An 18,684-nucleotide genomic window follows, 5' to 3' on the forward strand; every position below is an offset into this window, starting at 1 on the left:
CTGCATGAGGTTCATGGTTGTTTTCCAGGTTTCACTTAGGGAGCTGACAGACAAAGGATGATAATTAGGAATATTAACTGACCAATAAACCTACAAGTATATTTGTTTCTCAAGTGAATATTTAAAAAAAAAATTAGAGAGCCATTTACATGTATCTCCTTCAACTGCACCATGCATTTGGTTGCACTGAGCTTCTGTTATATATTTATAAAGATAAATTAGAACGTTAAACTAAAATATTAATTGAATTAAAATGATCACAACAGCATGCCCACTACATAAAAGTAACCTCTGAATTCGTTTTAACAAAACAAAATATGGTCCACATAGAAACTGATAGTTGCTAGTGACCCTTAAACTAATCTAGAAAGATCTAAAATCTAAGAACAGTTTTCACAGAGGAGAGGATAGAGCAAAGGGGGAGGGTGGAAGAGAGTAGTGGGTGCTTATGCCATCGGTATCTCACTCAAACTCACCCTCACTGTATACTAATGAAAATTAATGAAACAACAAGGAGCACACTTGGTTTTCATGTTCTCTAATGAGGCTAAAGCCTCAGATGCAAACCAGAAGTTTTCAGTAAATATTGACCAGGGCTGAACTTTGCCAAATATTCTGAGGGGATAAGCCAATCTTCTCCCTGTTTCAAAGCCTGGATTATGCTTTAGTAGGTAAAGGCCGTGTAAACTGTTTGGCTCTGCACTCAAGAGCAGGAATAGTTGGACCACCCTGAACCATCATAGTAAGATGGAAAGGAAGCTGGAGTGTCCTTCTGCCCTCAGCCCAGGCTTCAGAGGCCCCTTTGGTGTGTACTCAGTGTCATTAGCCACAGGCTGATAAAGGCCCTGACCTCCTACTTAGTCTGAGGAATGCATGCATGGGGCTACCTCATTTTGAAGTCCTCCACCTGATAGAGTGGCTTCCACTGAGCTGAGCACAGAATGTGTGTGACTCAGAACATCACCACCACATCCTCAGTACTCTTTTCCTATCTAGTCTCCTGACACACTATTTGTTTCAATTTTTTTTGATAATTTCAGACATGAGGTCTCACTGAGCTTCTATTATATATTTATGAGGATGAATGACAGTGTTAGCTGAATTAAAATTACCTTCATGTTCATTGCCAGGCCTTCTCTTCTACGTCCTTGCCTAGTGACTCAGCACTTTTCCTCCCAATTTCATGGGCTCATAGAGAAACAAAAACGAAAACGAAACATCCACTGAGTCCACTGAGTGTGGCCTGTGTATTCTCAGGCGTGGGGCCATCCACTCTACGTGTAGAGAACCGATCGCTCACTCTCCAGAAGCCACCTAATGTTCCTCCGCTAGGGAGAGACCTCACAAGTCTTTCCAGCCAGGAGGGATTCGGTGTGGCTTGATCTTGTGCAGGCAATCACAGCTGCTATTGGTTCATTTGTAAGCATCTTGCTATGTCTGCAAAATACTGTTTTTCTGCAGATATTCACTACCTCTGCTATTACAATCTTTTTCCTTCCTCTTCTTCAATGATCCCTGAGCCCTGGAGGCTGAGGGTGTAGATATAAATTGAGTGGCCACATTTGGGGATTTCAAGAGACATAGAATGCAGACTTGTTGAGACCTTGCCATAGAGGGAATTAAACACGTTGCCCCAGTGAGAAAAAAAAAAAAAAGCATTGGCTTAAAAATAGTACTACTGACTCAGACACATGTCCCTGTGTTAGAACTAGCGACACTTATTCACCGTGCTTAGGCATGGCTGAGAAGAGCTTGGCTTTATCATCTTGTATTTCATTACTGCATAAGTTCTACATGCAGGATTGGTGATGGCAAGATCTGTTCTTCCCATGCAAAGCAGATAAGGCGATAGGACCCTGAGAAATGACTAAATTTGGAGGAAGAAAATGAGACATGAACCGTTTTATAGCCGTAGGGTAAGATATGTGTTATATCCCAATCAGAGCTGTGCATGGCTGATTTTCACTTAAGTCATCCTACTGTAAACACTGAGATTTTCCCATCCTAAAAAGACTCTTGAAAATGCAAACGTTAAAAAGCAGCCAACAGCGGGCGTGCCTGAAAGAAACAGAGGAGCTCAAACTGCCCGAGATCTGGCTTATCTGGCTCACAGTCAAGCCAGAGTTCTAATGCAGTCAAGGTCCCCCTGAGGCTGACCTGAGCAGTTTTGTTCACTGGCAACAGAATAATAAATTACTCACAGAGATAGAGCTTGTGACTGATTCCCAGTTGGTATCTGAGGCTGCTTCAGGTTGGAAATCTTCCTGGAAGGTAAAGACACATCCCTGAGTAAGTCAGCTCTGTGTTCAATTCACCATGCCCATGGTTGCAGCATCTCAGCCTTCTGAATCTCATTCCAATTGGGTGAAAAGAGGAACAACCTACATCACTAGCCAGCAGGTCACATTTCCATGAAGCACTGTCCACAAGAACCCCTTTCACGCCAAACACAGACAGCTGTCATGTAAATATGGGAGAAAGAACTGTACAGAGGTTCAAATTCAACTTTGCCATCTATTGGTGTGTGACCTTGACTGACCTTCTCACCCTCTAATTCCTCTCTTCTTCATCTGCAATGGACTGGGGTGCTTAAATTGCAGAGGTGTTTCCGGAATTGAATGCAGCAATTATGTAATTATAACAGGCATTTAATAAGATCTTAATACAGAGAAAGAATAATTATTGTCATTCTTGATGTGCATTTGGTTTAAACCAGGTTGTAAATCAAGTTAAATTATGCCTGCTAAGCCAGTCCTCAACAGCAATGGTCTTTTCAAAGATTACCCTCTAAAAGCTGTCCCCGACTCCATTACATGGAGTACCCCCCCCTACTCCATTACAAATGCCAGAAAGGATGGCAGGGGAGGACGGTGACTGGGGACTGACAATAGGCAGAGAACGGAGCCAGCCTTAGGCAGTTACCTCTAACAAGGGTTTGGGATAGTTACTGCCCTCAGAAAGAATTCCCCAAAAGGGCAGACCACACACACACTCACACATGCACATATGCACACATATACACACATATACATGGACACACATATACACACATGCAGACACACATACACACAAACACATTCACACACATTCACACACACAGACACGCACACACACATATACACACATAGACACACATGCACACACACATGCACACATATACATGCATATACATGGACACACATATACACACATGCAGACACATACACACAAACACATTCACACACATGCACACATAGAGACACATGCACACACACACATGTACACACATGCACACACACATACACACAAACACATGCACATACATATACACACATGCACACACACATACACACAAACACGTGCACACACATATACACACATGCACACACACATACATACAAACACATTCACACACATGCACACACATATACGCATACATGCACACACACATACACACAAACCCACAAACACATTCACAGACACATATATGCACAAATGCACACATACACACAAACACATGCAAACACATATATACACAAACATTCATACACATACACACAAACATATTCACACATGCACACACACATATACACAAACATATCCCCACATATATACATACACATATATGCATACATGCACACACACACACACACACACACACACACACACTGGGAAGGAGAGGTGAGCCTACCATTTGTACATGTCACAGGAAGCTTCTTGTCTCTGCTAATATAAGTCATCCTGGTCGTTTCTTTCAGACTAGGTTGAGTTTGAGGCATTTTGTGATGATACTGATAATATATTCAGTGGCTCAAGCCAAGAAACTTATTTTCTTAATTATGTTTACTGAACGAGAGCTGAGAATCAGGTCTGAATATCATTTGCACCATAGAGGTCTGAAAGCACATCTTTCGAATTGTCACAATGACATTGATTTCTGTATAAATGTCGGCAGTGAGGAAATGTAAGTTGTTCACCTAGAGAGAACTGGATCACATATGAGGTAGAAGGCAAGTGGCTATTGATCAATATTTCAATCTAGCCTGAGTGCATAAAAAGAAAGGAACAGCAAATATGTCAGACCTGGGCATAGGGAACAGAAAGGACCTACAGTAGAACAATGTATCCAAACAAGGGAAGACTGGGGCTTATAGGAGCCTCTTGGAAATGGACCACTGAGAGAGAGGTAAGGGCTTTGTGGGATGTAGTGAGTGTATTTTACATCACTGTAACCCTGTACTCCAAACTGGGTCCTTAACAAAGAAGCAAGAGTTAGTTAGTTCAAAGTTTGGAAGTCCCAAAAGTTGAAATTTCCAAATAGGGCAGCCCTGTTTATTAGGCCTCTGGCAAGGGCCTAAGCACAGGTGACAGGACTGTGTGAGGGTCTGTGTGAGAGGGAGAGATCACATCTTAAAACAGAAAGCCAGAGGCTGGACAACTACATTAATTCATCCCTGGGTGGCCTAAGGAGATCACAGTAGGCCTCAGCTTTTAAAGAGTGAACTAAACTTTGTCACTCAGAAAACAAGCTGCCTAACACACGAGCTCTTGGGCTACCACTCAAGCCATATCCAAACCACAGGACCAGGTAAGGTAATGCCATGAGCAATTTGTAGACCATACAGTTTTCCTTTCACTTGTTCATGTAACACGTGTTAATTACCTATTATGTCAGAGTGGAGTCTGTGAAGTGTGGTTGAGTCATACATAAGTGAATAAAGACAGCATCTCTTCTCTCAAGGATTTTGAAGTCCTTAAACTCACTTGAGTCTCTGATCTCACTCTGCTCATGTAACATGGAAGGTGGCAGACAACTGTGCCCAAAGAGGGCCTGGAATCTTGCAAGGTATATAGGTTACTTCCTAGAGGAGGCTAAGGAGTTGCGCATGGTGTGTGAGGTCTATACATAATTTACAGGGAAGAACACTCAGAAAGCTTCCTGTAGATGAAGGATCTCACCAGAGAGACTTAAATTTCCATACAAAGAAGACAACAAAATCAAGTGATGGTTAGGGGAATTGTGCACAGTTTCAGAGCTAGAAAGAGTTTTAGGACTTTAGCCCAATTTCCTCATTGGTAACAATTTATAAATAATGAATGGGTTGTATGTAATCTCAGAGAGACATGTGGCAGGCTGTTGGATATAAGAGGCCTTTGGTGAAGCCAGAGCCACCAGCGGAAGCTATCCCCCATAGCTGGCTCAGACAATGTGTGGGGGTAGAAAAGATGGACGCATGTTCATGGTGCAGTCAAGACAAATAGCAGAAAGAAAAGCAGAGTATAGACCTGTGTGGTCTTCCTTCAAGAGGATGGCAATACTTAATGAATTCCATGATTTCAATTTGTTTTTTCATATAGATACGTAGGTATTTTGTTGGGTAGGGAGATGGCTCCCTATGTAAATCACCTGTTATATTCCCATGGGGTCCATAGAACTCACAAAATACCTAGTATGGTGATGTGCTTCTGGAATGCTAGTGCTCCTATGGAGAGATGGCAGGAGGAGAGTCCCATGGAACCTCAAGAGCGAGTAGCATGGAATAAGTCACTAAATAAGAGACTGTCTCTTGAGACTGACAACTGGGCTTGTCCTCAGATTTCCACACAGTCACAGGAGCTCAACTGCAATCTCTCTCTCTCACACCCACCATTACACACTTACACACATACACACACGGAGGGCAAAAGGGAAGGAGAGAGAGAGAGACAGTGTATATGAGGTCCTTTCAGAGTATAAAAGGATTTTCACAAATAAGTACCTAGATAAATAAATGTTACACAAGTAACTCCAAACTTATACACCATATGAGTTACAGAATTCCAGTCAGAAACTGTGATAGGAGCAAATGATAAAAGAATTCATTCCATTCTAGATAAAACGCAAGTTCATCTTCTGTTACTCACACAAATATGAGACGTTTAAGAAAAGCCAGGTTTTATGTTAAGTTTGCCATCATTTAGAAGTGATATATTTAACATGAACTTATAAAATGGAATGGCATCATTTATGTGATCATTATTCATCTCCTTCACTGAGCCACCCCATCAAGTCCAAGATACTAGTAAGCTTCCACACGCTACTGCTTGAATATTCATGCTCCAGTGGCAGCCAGCAGGGTGCTGAAATTGCATCAAATCACTGCAGTCCCCTGTTCCATCTATTCAGTGGCTGCTTTCCATTGCAGGCAGGACCTGAGTCCCCTGCCTGTGAGAAGTCACTGCTTGAGTCATTCTCTCTGGCTTGGTGTTCTGTTTTCCCCACTGAGTCCACTATGTCAACAATGACCCTCTTAGGCTCCTTCAGATAGTATCAAGTTTCTATTCTCCTTAATCAGAAGCTGTTTTCTCTGCCTAGAAGCACCTCCTTCAAATGTCCTTGCAGCTAGCTCCTCAGCAGTTAGTAGTCTGCTGAAAGATCACCCTTGGGCTTGTTAGACACATTCTCATTCCAGGTCACTCGTGGTCTGCCCTCTTAAGCCATTCAGGTTCATTGAAGACTTTTAGGAATGCCTGGAATGATCAATCTCCCATTTCTTTGCCAATGACTTCGTTAACTAGAATGGCAGAGACCATAGTCCTTATTTCCTGCTCAACTTCAAGTGCGTAGGTGTGTTTTCTGGATGCACTTCCATTTCCCCTGTTGTAGTTTACTTAGGAATGAGCACACAGGCAGCACATACTCTGACCGGTAGGTACCTGTATTCTATGATTTACATATCATCATGATTAGTTTAGGTGGCTTGATTGTAAGTGCTAGGCTCATGACAGACACACTCTTTCTCATGAGTACTCTTAGCAGAGCAGTGTGCTCAATGTCACTTGAAGAGCTACTAAAATAGAACAAACAGTGACTAATCATTTGAAATGTCAAAACATCCCAGTGTCTAAAGAACATATTTCTGCTCTTTGTAAAAACACACTCATACAAACACTTCACCAGCCATGTCCCATCCCAGGCAGAGATAAGGGTTTCCCAACTCCAGAGATCTGGTGTATAGTCAGATCTCACTTTGCTTACCTCCTGCTGAGCTCCATCACAGAATGGAGAATGCCCATGGCTTTGTTACTTTGTTTCCCAATCTGTGCAGGGGACTGCTACACTTTGGTATAATGGCTACCTTACTGTACCATATAGACATTATGGACATCTACTTTATAGACATAGGGAGAAAATGACTTTTCTAGAGAGGAAAAATGTGAGTTCACAAAGCAGCGTACCTCCCCATCAAATGTCAGAGTTAGACCCTGAGTAGCTACTGTGTCTCTATAGTAACCTGTTCTTTTCAGCTCACATAATATTATAAATCATTCTACAACCACAGGCACTGCAATCTACACTATTTTTATATTATAAGAATAATTTATATCATTTAATATACTATTTTCTTAGCTCATACTCTCATATTTAAAGTTCATAGTTATATTTGGGCATTGAAGCTCATTGTTGGCATATTCTTCATTCCAATCCTTTCATTCTTTGGGTTAGTTTAAAAAGCAAACAGGAGTCTCTGACATTCAGTTTTAAATAGCACAGTAACCAGAGTTTGATATTTGTGAAGAAAGAATTGTGGAGATATATAGAACTGAAATCTAAAAACATTACATGAAAACACAGATGAGTTCTTTATATCAGTGCAGTGAGAGAATATTTCTTGTGAAATTTTATAATTATATATATTTTTTTGTGTACTTGTGTGAATTGTGCATGTCCAGTCATGTGCATGTATGTACGCTCATGCACGTGTGTGCATGACCTGTGTGTGTGTGTGTCTATGTATGTGTTCATGAGCACATGTATCCTGGTACCTGTGTGGAGGTCAGAGCACATCTTTGGTGCTCTTTCTTTTCAGCATGTAGAAGTTAGGGATGGAACTCAAGCAATCAGGGTTGGTAAGAGGCACCTTCTCACCAGTCCTAGAAGCAATATTTCTAACCACAAAAGCTAAACTTGAAAAACACAAAAAACATATACAATGTGTCTGTAGAAAATCTGCAAATCCAAAAGTTACTGAAGCAAAATGACAAACATAAGCGTAAACTGATAAATACACATGTGACAGATGTATCTGACAATATCTTTAAAATAAAATGAAGTCATAGATCCACAGACAATAGATGGTCAATTTTGACACTATGTAGTCTTGCTAGAAAAATGTACTGAAGCAGAATTAAAAATGTATATTTACAAAGATACTGATTTTAACTAGCCATGAATGGTAGATGTTTTGTTTTCTTCCTTTTGTTCATATATTATAAAATTTCATAACAAACATCTAGTTTTAATAAAAAAATTATATATATATATATATATATATATATATATATATATATATATGTTTTCACAGACAGGGTTTCTCTGTGTAGCCCTGGCTGTCCTAGAACTAGTTCTATAGACTAAAAGAAAAATTTTGATGAGAATCCTTCTCACTTACCCTTAAAGTCTTATATGCTATTAAATTATGTTCTTAAAGGTGTCATTCATGAATTCCATGTTGGAAAAATGGTACTCACCAATTATTAAATAGGGTAATTGTTGTGGAATATTACTTCAACTGTGCAAAGGTGTGTTGTAATTGTTTATGCTGCATTTGTTGAATGATGCATGGATGTGTGTTTAATTATGTAAAGAAATGCTGCATTTGTTCCATCTTGTCTGCCTAAGGTACCTGACTGGTCTAATAAAAATTTGACTGACCAGTAGTTAGGCAGAGAAAGGATATGTGGGACTGGCAGAGAGAGAGAGAGAGAGAGAGAGAGAGAGAGAGAGAGAGAGAGAGAGAGAGAGAGAGAAAGAGGAGAAATCTCAGAGAAGAAAGGAGAGACTAAGGGAGATACCTGAGGCCAGTCAAGCAGCTGGCAGCCAGGAGATACAAGAAAGTAAGTTATATTACAAGAAAAGAAATGGTTAAAAAAAAAAAAAAAAAAAAAAAAAAAAAAAAAGAGCTAGCCAGAAACAAGCCTAAGCTAGGCCAGGCATTCAAAACTATAATAAGTCTCTGTATCATAATTTGGGAGCTGATTGGTGACCCAAAAGAAAAAGCATGGTACAGGGTATTAGGCAAAGAATAGAATTAAAGGGTTATACAATGGATCACAAAGACCTCTATATAATGAAAGACAAGCAATATCTTGAGAATCACCTGCACCCCATCATCAACCAGGGGCCTCTATAGGTACATGAACACATACTCATGAGCAACTCTCCCCCTCACACAGGGAAAGAGTAAAGAGCAGTCATGAAACATGCAATTAGCCACGTCTATTTTCTAGCTAATCTCTAAAAACCTGAAAACAATTTACCTGCAGACTTAAAGCAATATCAGAGGTTAAGTCAAATCAAAGACCTCTCTAACAGTGGAAACCCTGAATTGTGTCTTTGTTTTTAGTAGAAAAGATGGCTATTGAAAACATTTGGTAGCCCTTGCTACTAAAGACAAAGGCACAATTCGGGTTGCCACTATTGGAAAGGTCCTTGATAACACTGAACCTTTGATATTGGATCCTTTAGGTTCATCTGAGAGAGAAGGCAGAAGACTATAAATAACAAATACTACACTACTCAGCAGAGTGAGCTTGCCACGCAAGTGATCACAGAGCACCTTCAGGGAATGTCCGAAACGAATTCCTCTCCTACCCTGTTGGAGCAGAGCTGGGGGCTCCTGTTCTGAAGACAGTTGTTGCCATGTCTTTATTCCAAATGCTGTGTTCAGCTGGTCCCATCCCACTCCAAACAGTTCGTTTTCATCCTAAGCTGAGTGTGAGCGCATGAGCTATTGACAACCCATTGCTAGAGGACTGTATTCACTATCCCCACAAAACATACACAGTCACTTACAGTTTCTCAAAGCTTGCAGCCCAAACAACCTAACTTAGCCAGGAAAACTTCCACTAGGAAGGTTTCAGAAGACATTTTGTGAAGTCCTTTTCATCATCTTGGATACTTTTCTTTTGTTTGCTCTTTTATGCTCATCCCTCAGAGGAAGAAAATAAACGTCTTTGCTAAGCATACTTTTGCTTCTTGATTGGTCTAATGTTTTGAAGTATTTTCTTTGCAATTAGAAAGATGCACTAAAGGATTGTTGGAATCCATAAGACAACAACTGACAATCACACTATTGACATTATTCCTTCAATGTATTCCCTGCCTACTCATGGCACGCTCATAACCCACTGAGGAAATGTCCAATGTTAAATCTTGAAGGCAGTAGAATAAGATCACTCCACAGGGGAGATTCTTTAGAATAAAGCTGTTGATCCTTTAGTACTTGAGTTTCTGTGATGAAGCCAAAGCTCTACATATAGAAATGTTAATATAGCAAAAGTCTTCAAGGATGGGATAAAGTAAAGGCTAAACACATGGAGGCAACCAAACTCTGATCCATTAGGCATACTTTGTTGGAACATACTTTGATTAATCATCAATTAATCACTTCTAAAATAATATGTATATAAGGAAGTGCGATTGTTACAGACAATTATAGTTTTTAAATTTATGTATCTGTGTCTCTGTGTGTATGTGGCCATGCGTACAGATATGCTCGGAAACCTGAAAAGGCTCTCTGATGCCCTGGAGATGAAGTAGCAGGTGATTGTAAATCATCTGACATGGCTTCTGTGAACCAGTCAGGTCTTCGGCAAGAGTCCCAATCACTCTTAATTGTTGATTTATCTTTCCAGCCCTGAGCCAAAGACATTAAATATAAGCATACAAAACACTGAGAATAAATAATGAACAAGAATCAGAGACTGTCTTTTAGAGGTAGAAAAATCTCATTTGCCTCTGGAATTTAACAAAACAAGACACTTAGAGTTCTAAGGAAGGTGTAGTCAGTAATTTGGAGGAAGCTGTGAGACAATAGTGAGATCCAGAGATGTCAGTGTGTGCTTGTAGACACAAGGGGAGTATTTACCAAAATCAGTAAAGGAAAAAAAAAAAAAAAAAAAAAAAATGAAAGCCTGCAGTTGCTTGTTTTGTACCATGAGCTGAAAAGATAATGGTCCTGGAGAGAAGAGGTAGAGTGTCAGAAAAGGTCACTAATACTGCACTGACCACATGACAGAACGTTAAACTGCAAACCGAAAACTACAACTTCGCTCATTGTTTCTGTCATGTTTACCCCCTTCCCCAAACAGACGATTAGAGAAGACTTAGTTCACACCGCGGAAATGCTGTTAGAGATCTCACCATGATGTGTTGCTGAGATTGTAGGTGAAGATGAAAATTTGGGGACAATCCTTTACTATTAATATAAGCCATTGGGAGGCCACAGAGATGGCACAGCTGTCAAGAGCACTAGCTGCTCTCCTAGAGGACCTAGGTTGGATTCCTAGTGCCATCATGACAGTTCACAACTGTCTGTAACTCATGTTGCAGGGATCTTTCACACTTGTCTGGCTTCTGTGGGCACCAGGTATGCAAGTGGTAACTGACATCCATGCATGAAAAACACCTATACACATAAATTTAAAAAATTAAAAGACAGAATAGTTCTATCCAAGCAACTGAAAGATTTCTTTGCTAAATTCTTCAAGTTGTTGAAGAAAGAAATTGAAGAAAATATCAGAAGATGGAAAGATTTCCCATGCTCATGGGTTCAGAATGGTTAACATACTGGATGGCCATCTTAACAAAAACTACAGATTCAATGCAATCCTTATCAAAATTCCAACACAATTCTTCACAGATCTTGAAAGGACAGCTATCAGTTTCGTATGGAAACACACACACACACACACACACACACACACACACGAAAAAACAGCATAGCTACAACAATCCTGACTAATAAAAGAACTGCTGGGGGTATCACCATTACCAATTTCAAGTTATATTACAGTTATATACAGTTATAGTAATAAAAACAGCATGATATTGGCATAAACACAGAGATGTTTATCAATGGAACTGAAATGAAGTCCCAGACATAATCCTCAAAACTATGGACACCAGATTTTTTAAAAAGCCAGAAATACACAGTGAACAACAAACCCAGACTCAAATCGGAGGTCTGAATGTAGAAGAATGCAAATAGATCCATAGTTACCTCCCTGGAAAACTCAAGTGCCAATGAGACAAAGACTTCAACATGAAACCAGATACCTGAACCTGGAGAGAAAGTGGGGGATATCCTTGAACTCATTGGCACAGGAGAAGACTTTTTGAACTGAACACTGATAGTGCAGGCAAAAGAATCAACAATTAATAAATGGGACCTTATGAAACTGAAAAGCTTCTGTTGAAGACAAAGGACATGGCCAATGATACAAACCGGCCACCTACATAATGAGAAAAGATTTATTTTTAACCAATTCCACATTTGATACCGGACTATTATCCCAAATATTTGAAGACCTCAACTAAAACAGAACAAAAATCCAATTAAAACTGGGGTGTAGGTCTAAACAGAGATTTCTCAACAGAGAAATCTCAAGTGGTTCAAATGGTTGAGAAACTCTTAAAAAGAAATGTTTAATGTACTTTAGCTATCAGGGAAATGCAAATCAAAACTACTTTGAAAGTCCATGTTACTGCCATGAGAAAGGCTAAGATCAAGAACAGAAGTGACAGTTTGTTCTGGCAAGGATATGCAATAAGGGAAATGCTCATCCATTGCTGGTGGGAGAGCAAACTTGTGCAGTCACTATGGAATTTATGTGATAATTCCTCAGAAAGATGGGAATTGATCTACCTCAAAAGCCATCTATAGCGCTCTTGGGTAAAAGACCCTTCCACCTACCACAAGGACACTTGCTCAGATATGTTCATTGCTGCTATATTAGTAATAGCCAGGAATTAGAATTAGCCTCAATGTCCTTCAACAGAAGAATGGATAAAGAAAATGTGGTATATTTACACAATGACGCATTACTAAGCTCTTAAAAATGAAATGTGTAGGCAAACGGATGGAATTAGAACAAAAGCATCTTGAGTGAAGTAAGGCAGGCCCAGAAGGATATATCCTTCTGGGATATATATGTTATGTATTCACTTATATGTTGATATTAGCTGTTAAATAAATGATAACGAGGCTACATTCTGTAGACCCAGAGAAGTTAACTATAGAGGAAGGGACTGGTGTGACATATGGATCTCCCTTGGAGAGAGAAATAGAATAGATCTTATGGGAAGACTCAGCCTGGGATACAGATAGGAATGGGAGTGTCAGGAGGGAAGGTGATTGGAAGTGTTGAGGAAGGGAATGCAGGGAAAGACCGCTAGAATTGAGAGGCATTTGATGGATGGTATGGAAACCTTGTGCAGTGGGAGGCTCCTAAAATATATGAAGGCAATCGTATTGAAATCTTCAAATAATGGCGGACACAGGGTTCCATCCAGTCAACTCTTGTCACCAAATGAAGCTTTTAGTACCAGGATTGTGTTACAACTTATTCAGTTGTTGGTCAAAGGGGTCCCATGAGGTCCCCAAACAACCTAGGCTGTTTCCAAGACTGTAGGTTGTTCTCCACAAACTGGCAGCAAAGCCCCCTTGTTGATGGCTACACCCACACAACTGACTGAACAGGAGAAGTCAAGCTGGTGCCTACATGGAACCTTCACTGCCATGCTCTTGTGTCTTTGGTACAGAAAGTGTTCTGCAGGCTACTAAAATAAAACACAAACATCAATCCAGCCACAAACCTTTGATCTACAATGTTCTCCTGCCTGAAAAATATTCCTGGGCAATGGGGGCACAAAGGTGGTAGGAGCAACCAAACATGTGATCTGACTTAAGGCCCACACTGTAGATGGACACCATGCGGAACATGGCTTGGGTGAACAAGAACCAGAGACTGGAGAGCCCAGAGACCCAGGGAAAAGCTAAATGCTACTGGTCTTTAAAAAAATGTGATAATGAGTCCTAATGATATACTGCTATCTCATGGTTCAGTGACTTATTTAGCCATGATCAGAGAGGCTTCCTCCTGCAGCATATGGGAAAAATAGACATATTACATAGAGAGTGTATGAGATTGAAACCCAAAGCTCCATCAAATCCCTCCCCTCAAAGCTCAGGGAACCCCATGGAATAGGAAGAAGAAAATGTAAGAGCCAGAGGGGATGAGGGCACCAGGATAGCAAGGCCCTCTAATCAACTGAGCAAAACTCACAGAGACAGAAGTAGCATGAACAGAGCCTGAATGGGTCTGCACCATGTTCCCTGCATGTATATTATAGCTATCATGTACTTTTATGGGGATCCTTTGTTGAAGAATATTCATTTAACTACTCAAAAATGTGCTACATTTGTTTATCTATGTACAGATGTGTTGCATTTGTTTATGTCACAGATTATTTGTTTGATTACATAAACATGTGTTGTTGTTTGACCTTGCCTGCCTAAGGCACCTGATTGATCTAGTAGAAAACTGAATTGCCTGTGGGATCTGGGCAGTCTATGGGGTTGCTGGTAGTGGAACCAGTATTTATTCCTACCACAGAAATGGGCTTTGGGAGTCCATTCCCTAGAAGGGACACTCTCTCAGCCTAGATCATGGAGGCAGGCCGAGGTCCTGCCCCAAATGATGTGACAGACTTTGATGATCCCTCATGGGAGGCCTACCCTCCCTGAGGAGTGGATGGGGTGTGTTGGGGGGTTAGTGGGGGGAACGGGAGGATGGGAGGGAGAGGGAACTGGAATTGGTATGTAAAATAAGATTGTTTTTAATTTAGATAAAAATTAAGTTAGAAAAAGAAAAGAAAATTGAACTGCCAATAATGAGAAGGGATGGGCAGAGCTTCCAGGCATGGAGCGCAAGTTGGAGGAGGAATTTAGGCTCAAGGGAAGAAAGAAAAACAGACACCAGGGAGATGCCAGGAGCTAGCCAGCCAGACAGAAAGGAAGCATGAAAGTAGGACATACGGAATGAAAAGAAGGTAAAAAACCCTGAGGCAAAACATAGATGACTAGAAACAGCTTAAATTATGTTAAAAGAACTAGTGGAACAAACCTAAGCTGAGGCTAAGCTGAGCCGTGGCCCAAAGAAAATTCTCTGAGTCTCCTACTTTCTCTCTGGGCTTCTTTATTTTTCTGTTGGTAGCTTGTTCAACTTCAATGTGATGTTTTATGATTTATCTCATTATTTTTTGTTTTGTTGTTATCTCAGAAGCCTGTTCTTTTCTAATGAGACAGGGAAATGGGGTGGATCCAGATGGGAGCAGCAGCAGGGAGGAATTGGGAATAGTACAGGGAGGAGAAACTAATCAGGACATACAGCGCGAGAAAAGAATCTATTTTCCTAGAAAAAAAAGGGGTGGGGGAATATGTGGGTAATAATTCTGTATCAGTGGCTGTTATTTGTGGGGTATAGACTTTACCTCAGGCACTGTGTGAAAACTACCCCACAGTGTGTCATTCATCATGCCTCAACAAGGTGACAGGTCATGGCTTGAGGAAGGAGTGTGTCTACTGAGAAGATCCGCAGATGTCTGAATCCGAGGCCAACTCCTGACTTTGCAAGGGATCCTTTTATATAAGACAAACACAACTTTTGCATTTGTGCAAAGTACAGGCTTCCATAAATTTCTAAATATGTTTCAAAGAGAACACGTAGTGTAGGTACAGGGGCCTGAACATGATTAGAGATGGTACTTTCAATATCACAGCACTAATCTTAAATAGTTTATATGGCTAAGCTAAAGCGGGAGGCTGAGGTAATTACTCCATGACCTTAGGAAGTAATTTGTTTTAAAACCAAGAGAAGTAACACAGGCCTGGCCTATTCACATTTTGGTTTCTTGTATGTTGCACAAAGCCTGAAAAGACAACACAGAAAGCGTTCTGTTTATTTGCTTGTTTGATTTTTGTAACTCTGTTTGGGGAAGAAAATACTGTTTCTTTGGTAGGGAAAAGCAGCATTAGAATTGCTGCAAGCTAAGCAAGATCCTTGCACCTGAGAGATACTCCCAGACACAAAAAGTCTCATTTCATGATCAAAATTCAAAAAATCCTTTCCATCACTTCGCTATATTTAGCAAGAATTTCTTAATTTCTATAGACAGATTATCTTTGTCTTAGCCCAAAGCTATCGGCATTATTAAAGCTATTATTAGAGGAGATGAGAATTATAATGGGTATGAAGATTAAGGCCGTGTCACTAAAATCCCCGAGTTAAAAGAATTATCTCTGAAAACTCAAATCATTTCATTGGTAATTAAAATATGCATGATCTGACTTTAGAGAGAAAATAGTGTTTGAAATTTAAATGAGAAAACCACAGTGTACTAGTTACTTGTCTTGCTGCTGGAACAAAATATTTGACAAACCAACTCAAGGAAGAGTTCATTTTGCTTCACAATTCAAAGGTCTTGTCCATAATGGAGGGTAGACCCAGGGATAGGAACACTTTTACTCATGTTTTGTCCACATCAAAGCTCAGCTTGCATTCTCCCTTAGACCAGTACCCTGCCCATGGATGCACTCAGCTTTCATTCTCCCTTAGTCTAGTACCCTGCCCATGGATGCACTCAGCTTGTGTTATCCTTTAGCCCAGTACCCTGCCCATGGATGCACTCAGCTTGTTTCTCCTTTAGTCCAGTACCCTGCCCATGGATGCACTCAGCTTGTTTCTCCTTTAGTCCAGTACCCTGCCCATGGATGCACTCAGCTTGTCTTCTCTTTCAGTCCAGTACTCTGTCCATCGAAGACTATCACCCACATTTTGGTGGTTCTTTCCACTGCAATTAACCAAATCTAGAAACTTTCTTATGGACAGGCCCAGAAGCTTGCTTCCATGGTGATTCAAAATCTTATCATGTTGGCAATAAAATTAAGCATTGTGCATATTAAACCTAGTATAAAAACACAAAGCCAGGAAGGGAAGCCCTCACTACATGCTATTGGGCAAGCGTTTTTGGTGAAGAAATCAAGGGGAAAATCTTGTAAGAGATTCTAAGAGAGACAACCAAGCAGCATTCAAGACATATATCGATGCTGTTTTTAAAAATAAGTATATTGCCTAGGGATATATTTGAGTATGCTTTCCATAAGCCCATAACCAAAAGCAATCTGGGTAGGAAAGGCTGTACTTCAGCCTACAGTTGCAGTCCATCAGGAAAGGTCAGGGTTGGGCCCCAAGGCGGGACCTGGAGGCAGAAGCTGAAGCAGAGAATTCAGGAAAGCCATCCTCAGTCCTCATAGCTTGCTCTATGGCTTGCTCAGCCTTCTTTCTCATACAGCCCAGGACCACCTGCTCAGGGCTGGTGCTACCTTCCCACATCAGTTCATAACAATGGTGTACACATTTGCCTGTGAGCCATCTGATGAAGGCACATTCTCAGTGGAGGTTACTCTTCCCAGAAGAGTTGACTAAAAACCAAATCAGGACAGAAAGTGACTGAGTCTCTGCTGTGTGACATCTTCTTCCACATGTTATCCATATCCTTAAATTCTACCATCCTGCATTCATCAAAAAAGCAACCAATCCTAGTTGGGTTTTATCATTGAAAGTCACACCAAATATAAAATATTTGATAGCCACATTATATTAAAGAACTATGTTTGTGAATTAATAGTTAATTAAAAGTATTCTTTTTATTTGTGGTTATACCAGAAAGTTTATTAACATAAAGTCTGAAAAAAAAGTATGGCTTTTAGAACCTTGCAAATCAACATTCTTGACCCCTAGTTACTCCTTCCAGTTCCCACCGTTTTTAGTTTTTCTTTGTTTGTTTGTTTTTTCAGTTTCTGATCTCTGAAACAGGCTTGCTTTCTGGGCCCCAAACAGCCTGTTGAAGACAACGGTCAAACACACAGCCATGCGTCCTATTCTGTGCTGCTATCAAGCTGTGAGAGACCTTCTAGGAACCACACAATCCATATAACTTCGTAACTGCATACATAGTACAGGGCTGTCTTTGCTCTCTGGGGATCTTCTCACTGGGCAGGAGAAATGGTGCTTCTGTGAGTGAGTCCACAAAGGTGCAAGGTCCTAGAATGCCATTTGACTTTTGTTGTCCTGAGTTTCCAGTAGCATATTGTTAGTCTTAGCAGAACCATACAGTGACAATTTGTTAGTTAGGACATTAATTAGGCTGTTCATGGCAGTTTTTACCCCAGGTCACCTACCCTATGCTCTGTGTTATACTATTTGCGCATCACCATGTGCTATGAACTAAGAGAATAGAAATACACTGTTGCGCATTTATGCTTTAGGGTTTGTCTTGCTGTGAAGAGACAGCATGACCACAGCAACTCTTATAGAAGAAAATATTTAATTGTGGTGGCTTGCTTACAGTTCAGGAATTCAGTCCATTATCATCATAGCAGGAAGCAAGGCAGCATGTGGGCAGACAAGATGATAGAGCAGGAGGCTGAGAGTTCTTAAACTTGACCCAAAGGCAACAGGAAGTGGTCTGAGACACTGAGTGTGGTTTGAGCATATATGAGACTTCCAAGCCTGCCTCCATAGTGATACACTTCATTCAACAATGCCACATCGACTCCAACAAGACCACACATCCTAATGGTATCATTCCCTTTGGGGGCTATTTTCTTTCAAACCATCACATTCTACTCTCCGTTCCATTTCTGAATCTGTTTGTCTCCCGGAATACAGGACACAGCTCCATTCCACTTCCTCTGCTCCTTTTCTCCTCAAGCATCCTTCCTTACTCAGCTTGCCCCTTTTCATTACATAACTTCATCCAGTTAACAGAAACCACACAACAGTCTGGACTGGGCTGTTTTGAGATTTGTTCTGCCAAGG

The 18,684-nt window shown here is 40.6% G+C and overlaps 1 protein-coding gene across 4 annotated transcripts in view; it reads right to left on the reverse strand.

Annotated features, from left to right (window-relative positions):
* Pdgfd (platelet derived growth factor D) overlaps window positions 1-18,684 on the reverse strand; it is a 199,201-nt gene that overhangs the window by 26,746 nt on the left and 153,771 nt on the right. For all 4 annotated transcript variants that reach the window (XM_051177794.1, XM_051177793.1, XM_051177792.1 and 1 more), the window contains one exon: window positions 2,202-2,264. In XM_051177794.1, coding sequence (XP_051033751.1) covers window positions 2,202-2,264 — 63 coding nt within the window. The remainder of the gene's footprint in view (window positions 1-2,201; window positions 2,265-18,684) is intronic.

Source organism: Phodopus roborovskii, unplaced genomic scaffold, assembly GCF_943737965.1.
Source record: "Phodopus roborovskii unplaced genomic scaffold, PHOROB, whole genome shotgun sequence".
NCBI classification, from domain to species: domain Eukaryota; kingdom Metazoa; phylum Chordata; class Mammalia; order Rodentia; family Cricetidae; genus Phodopus; species Phodopus roborovskii.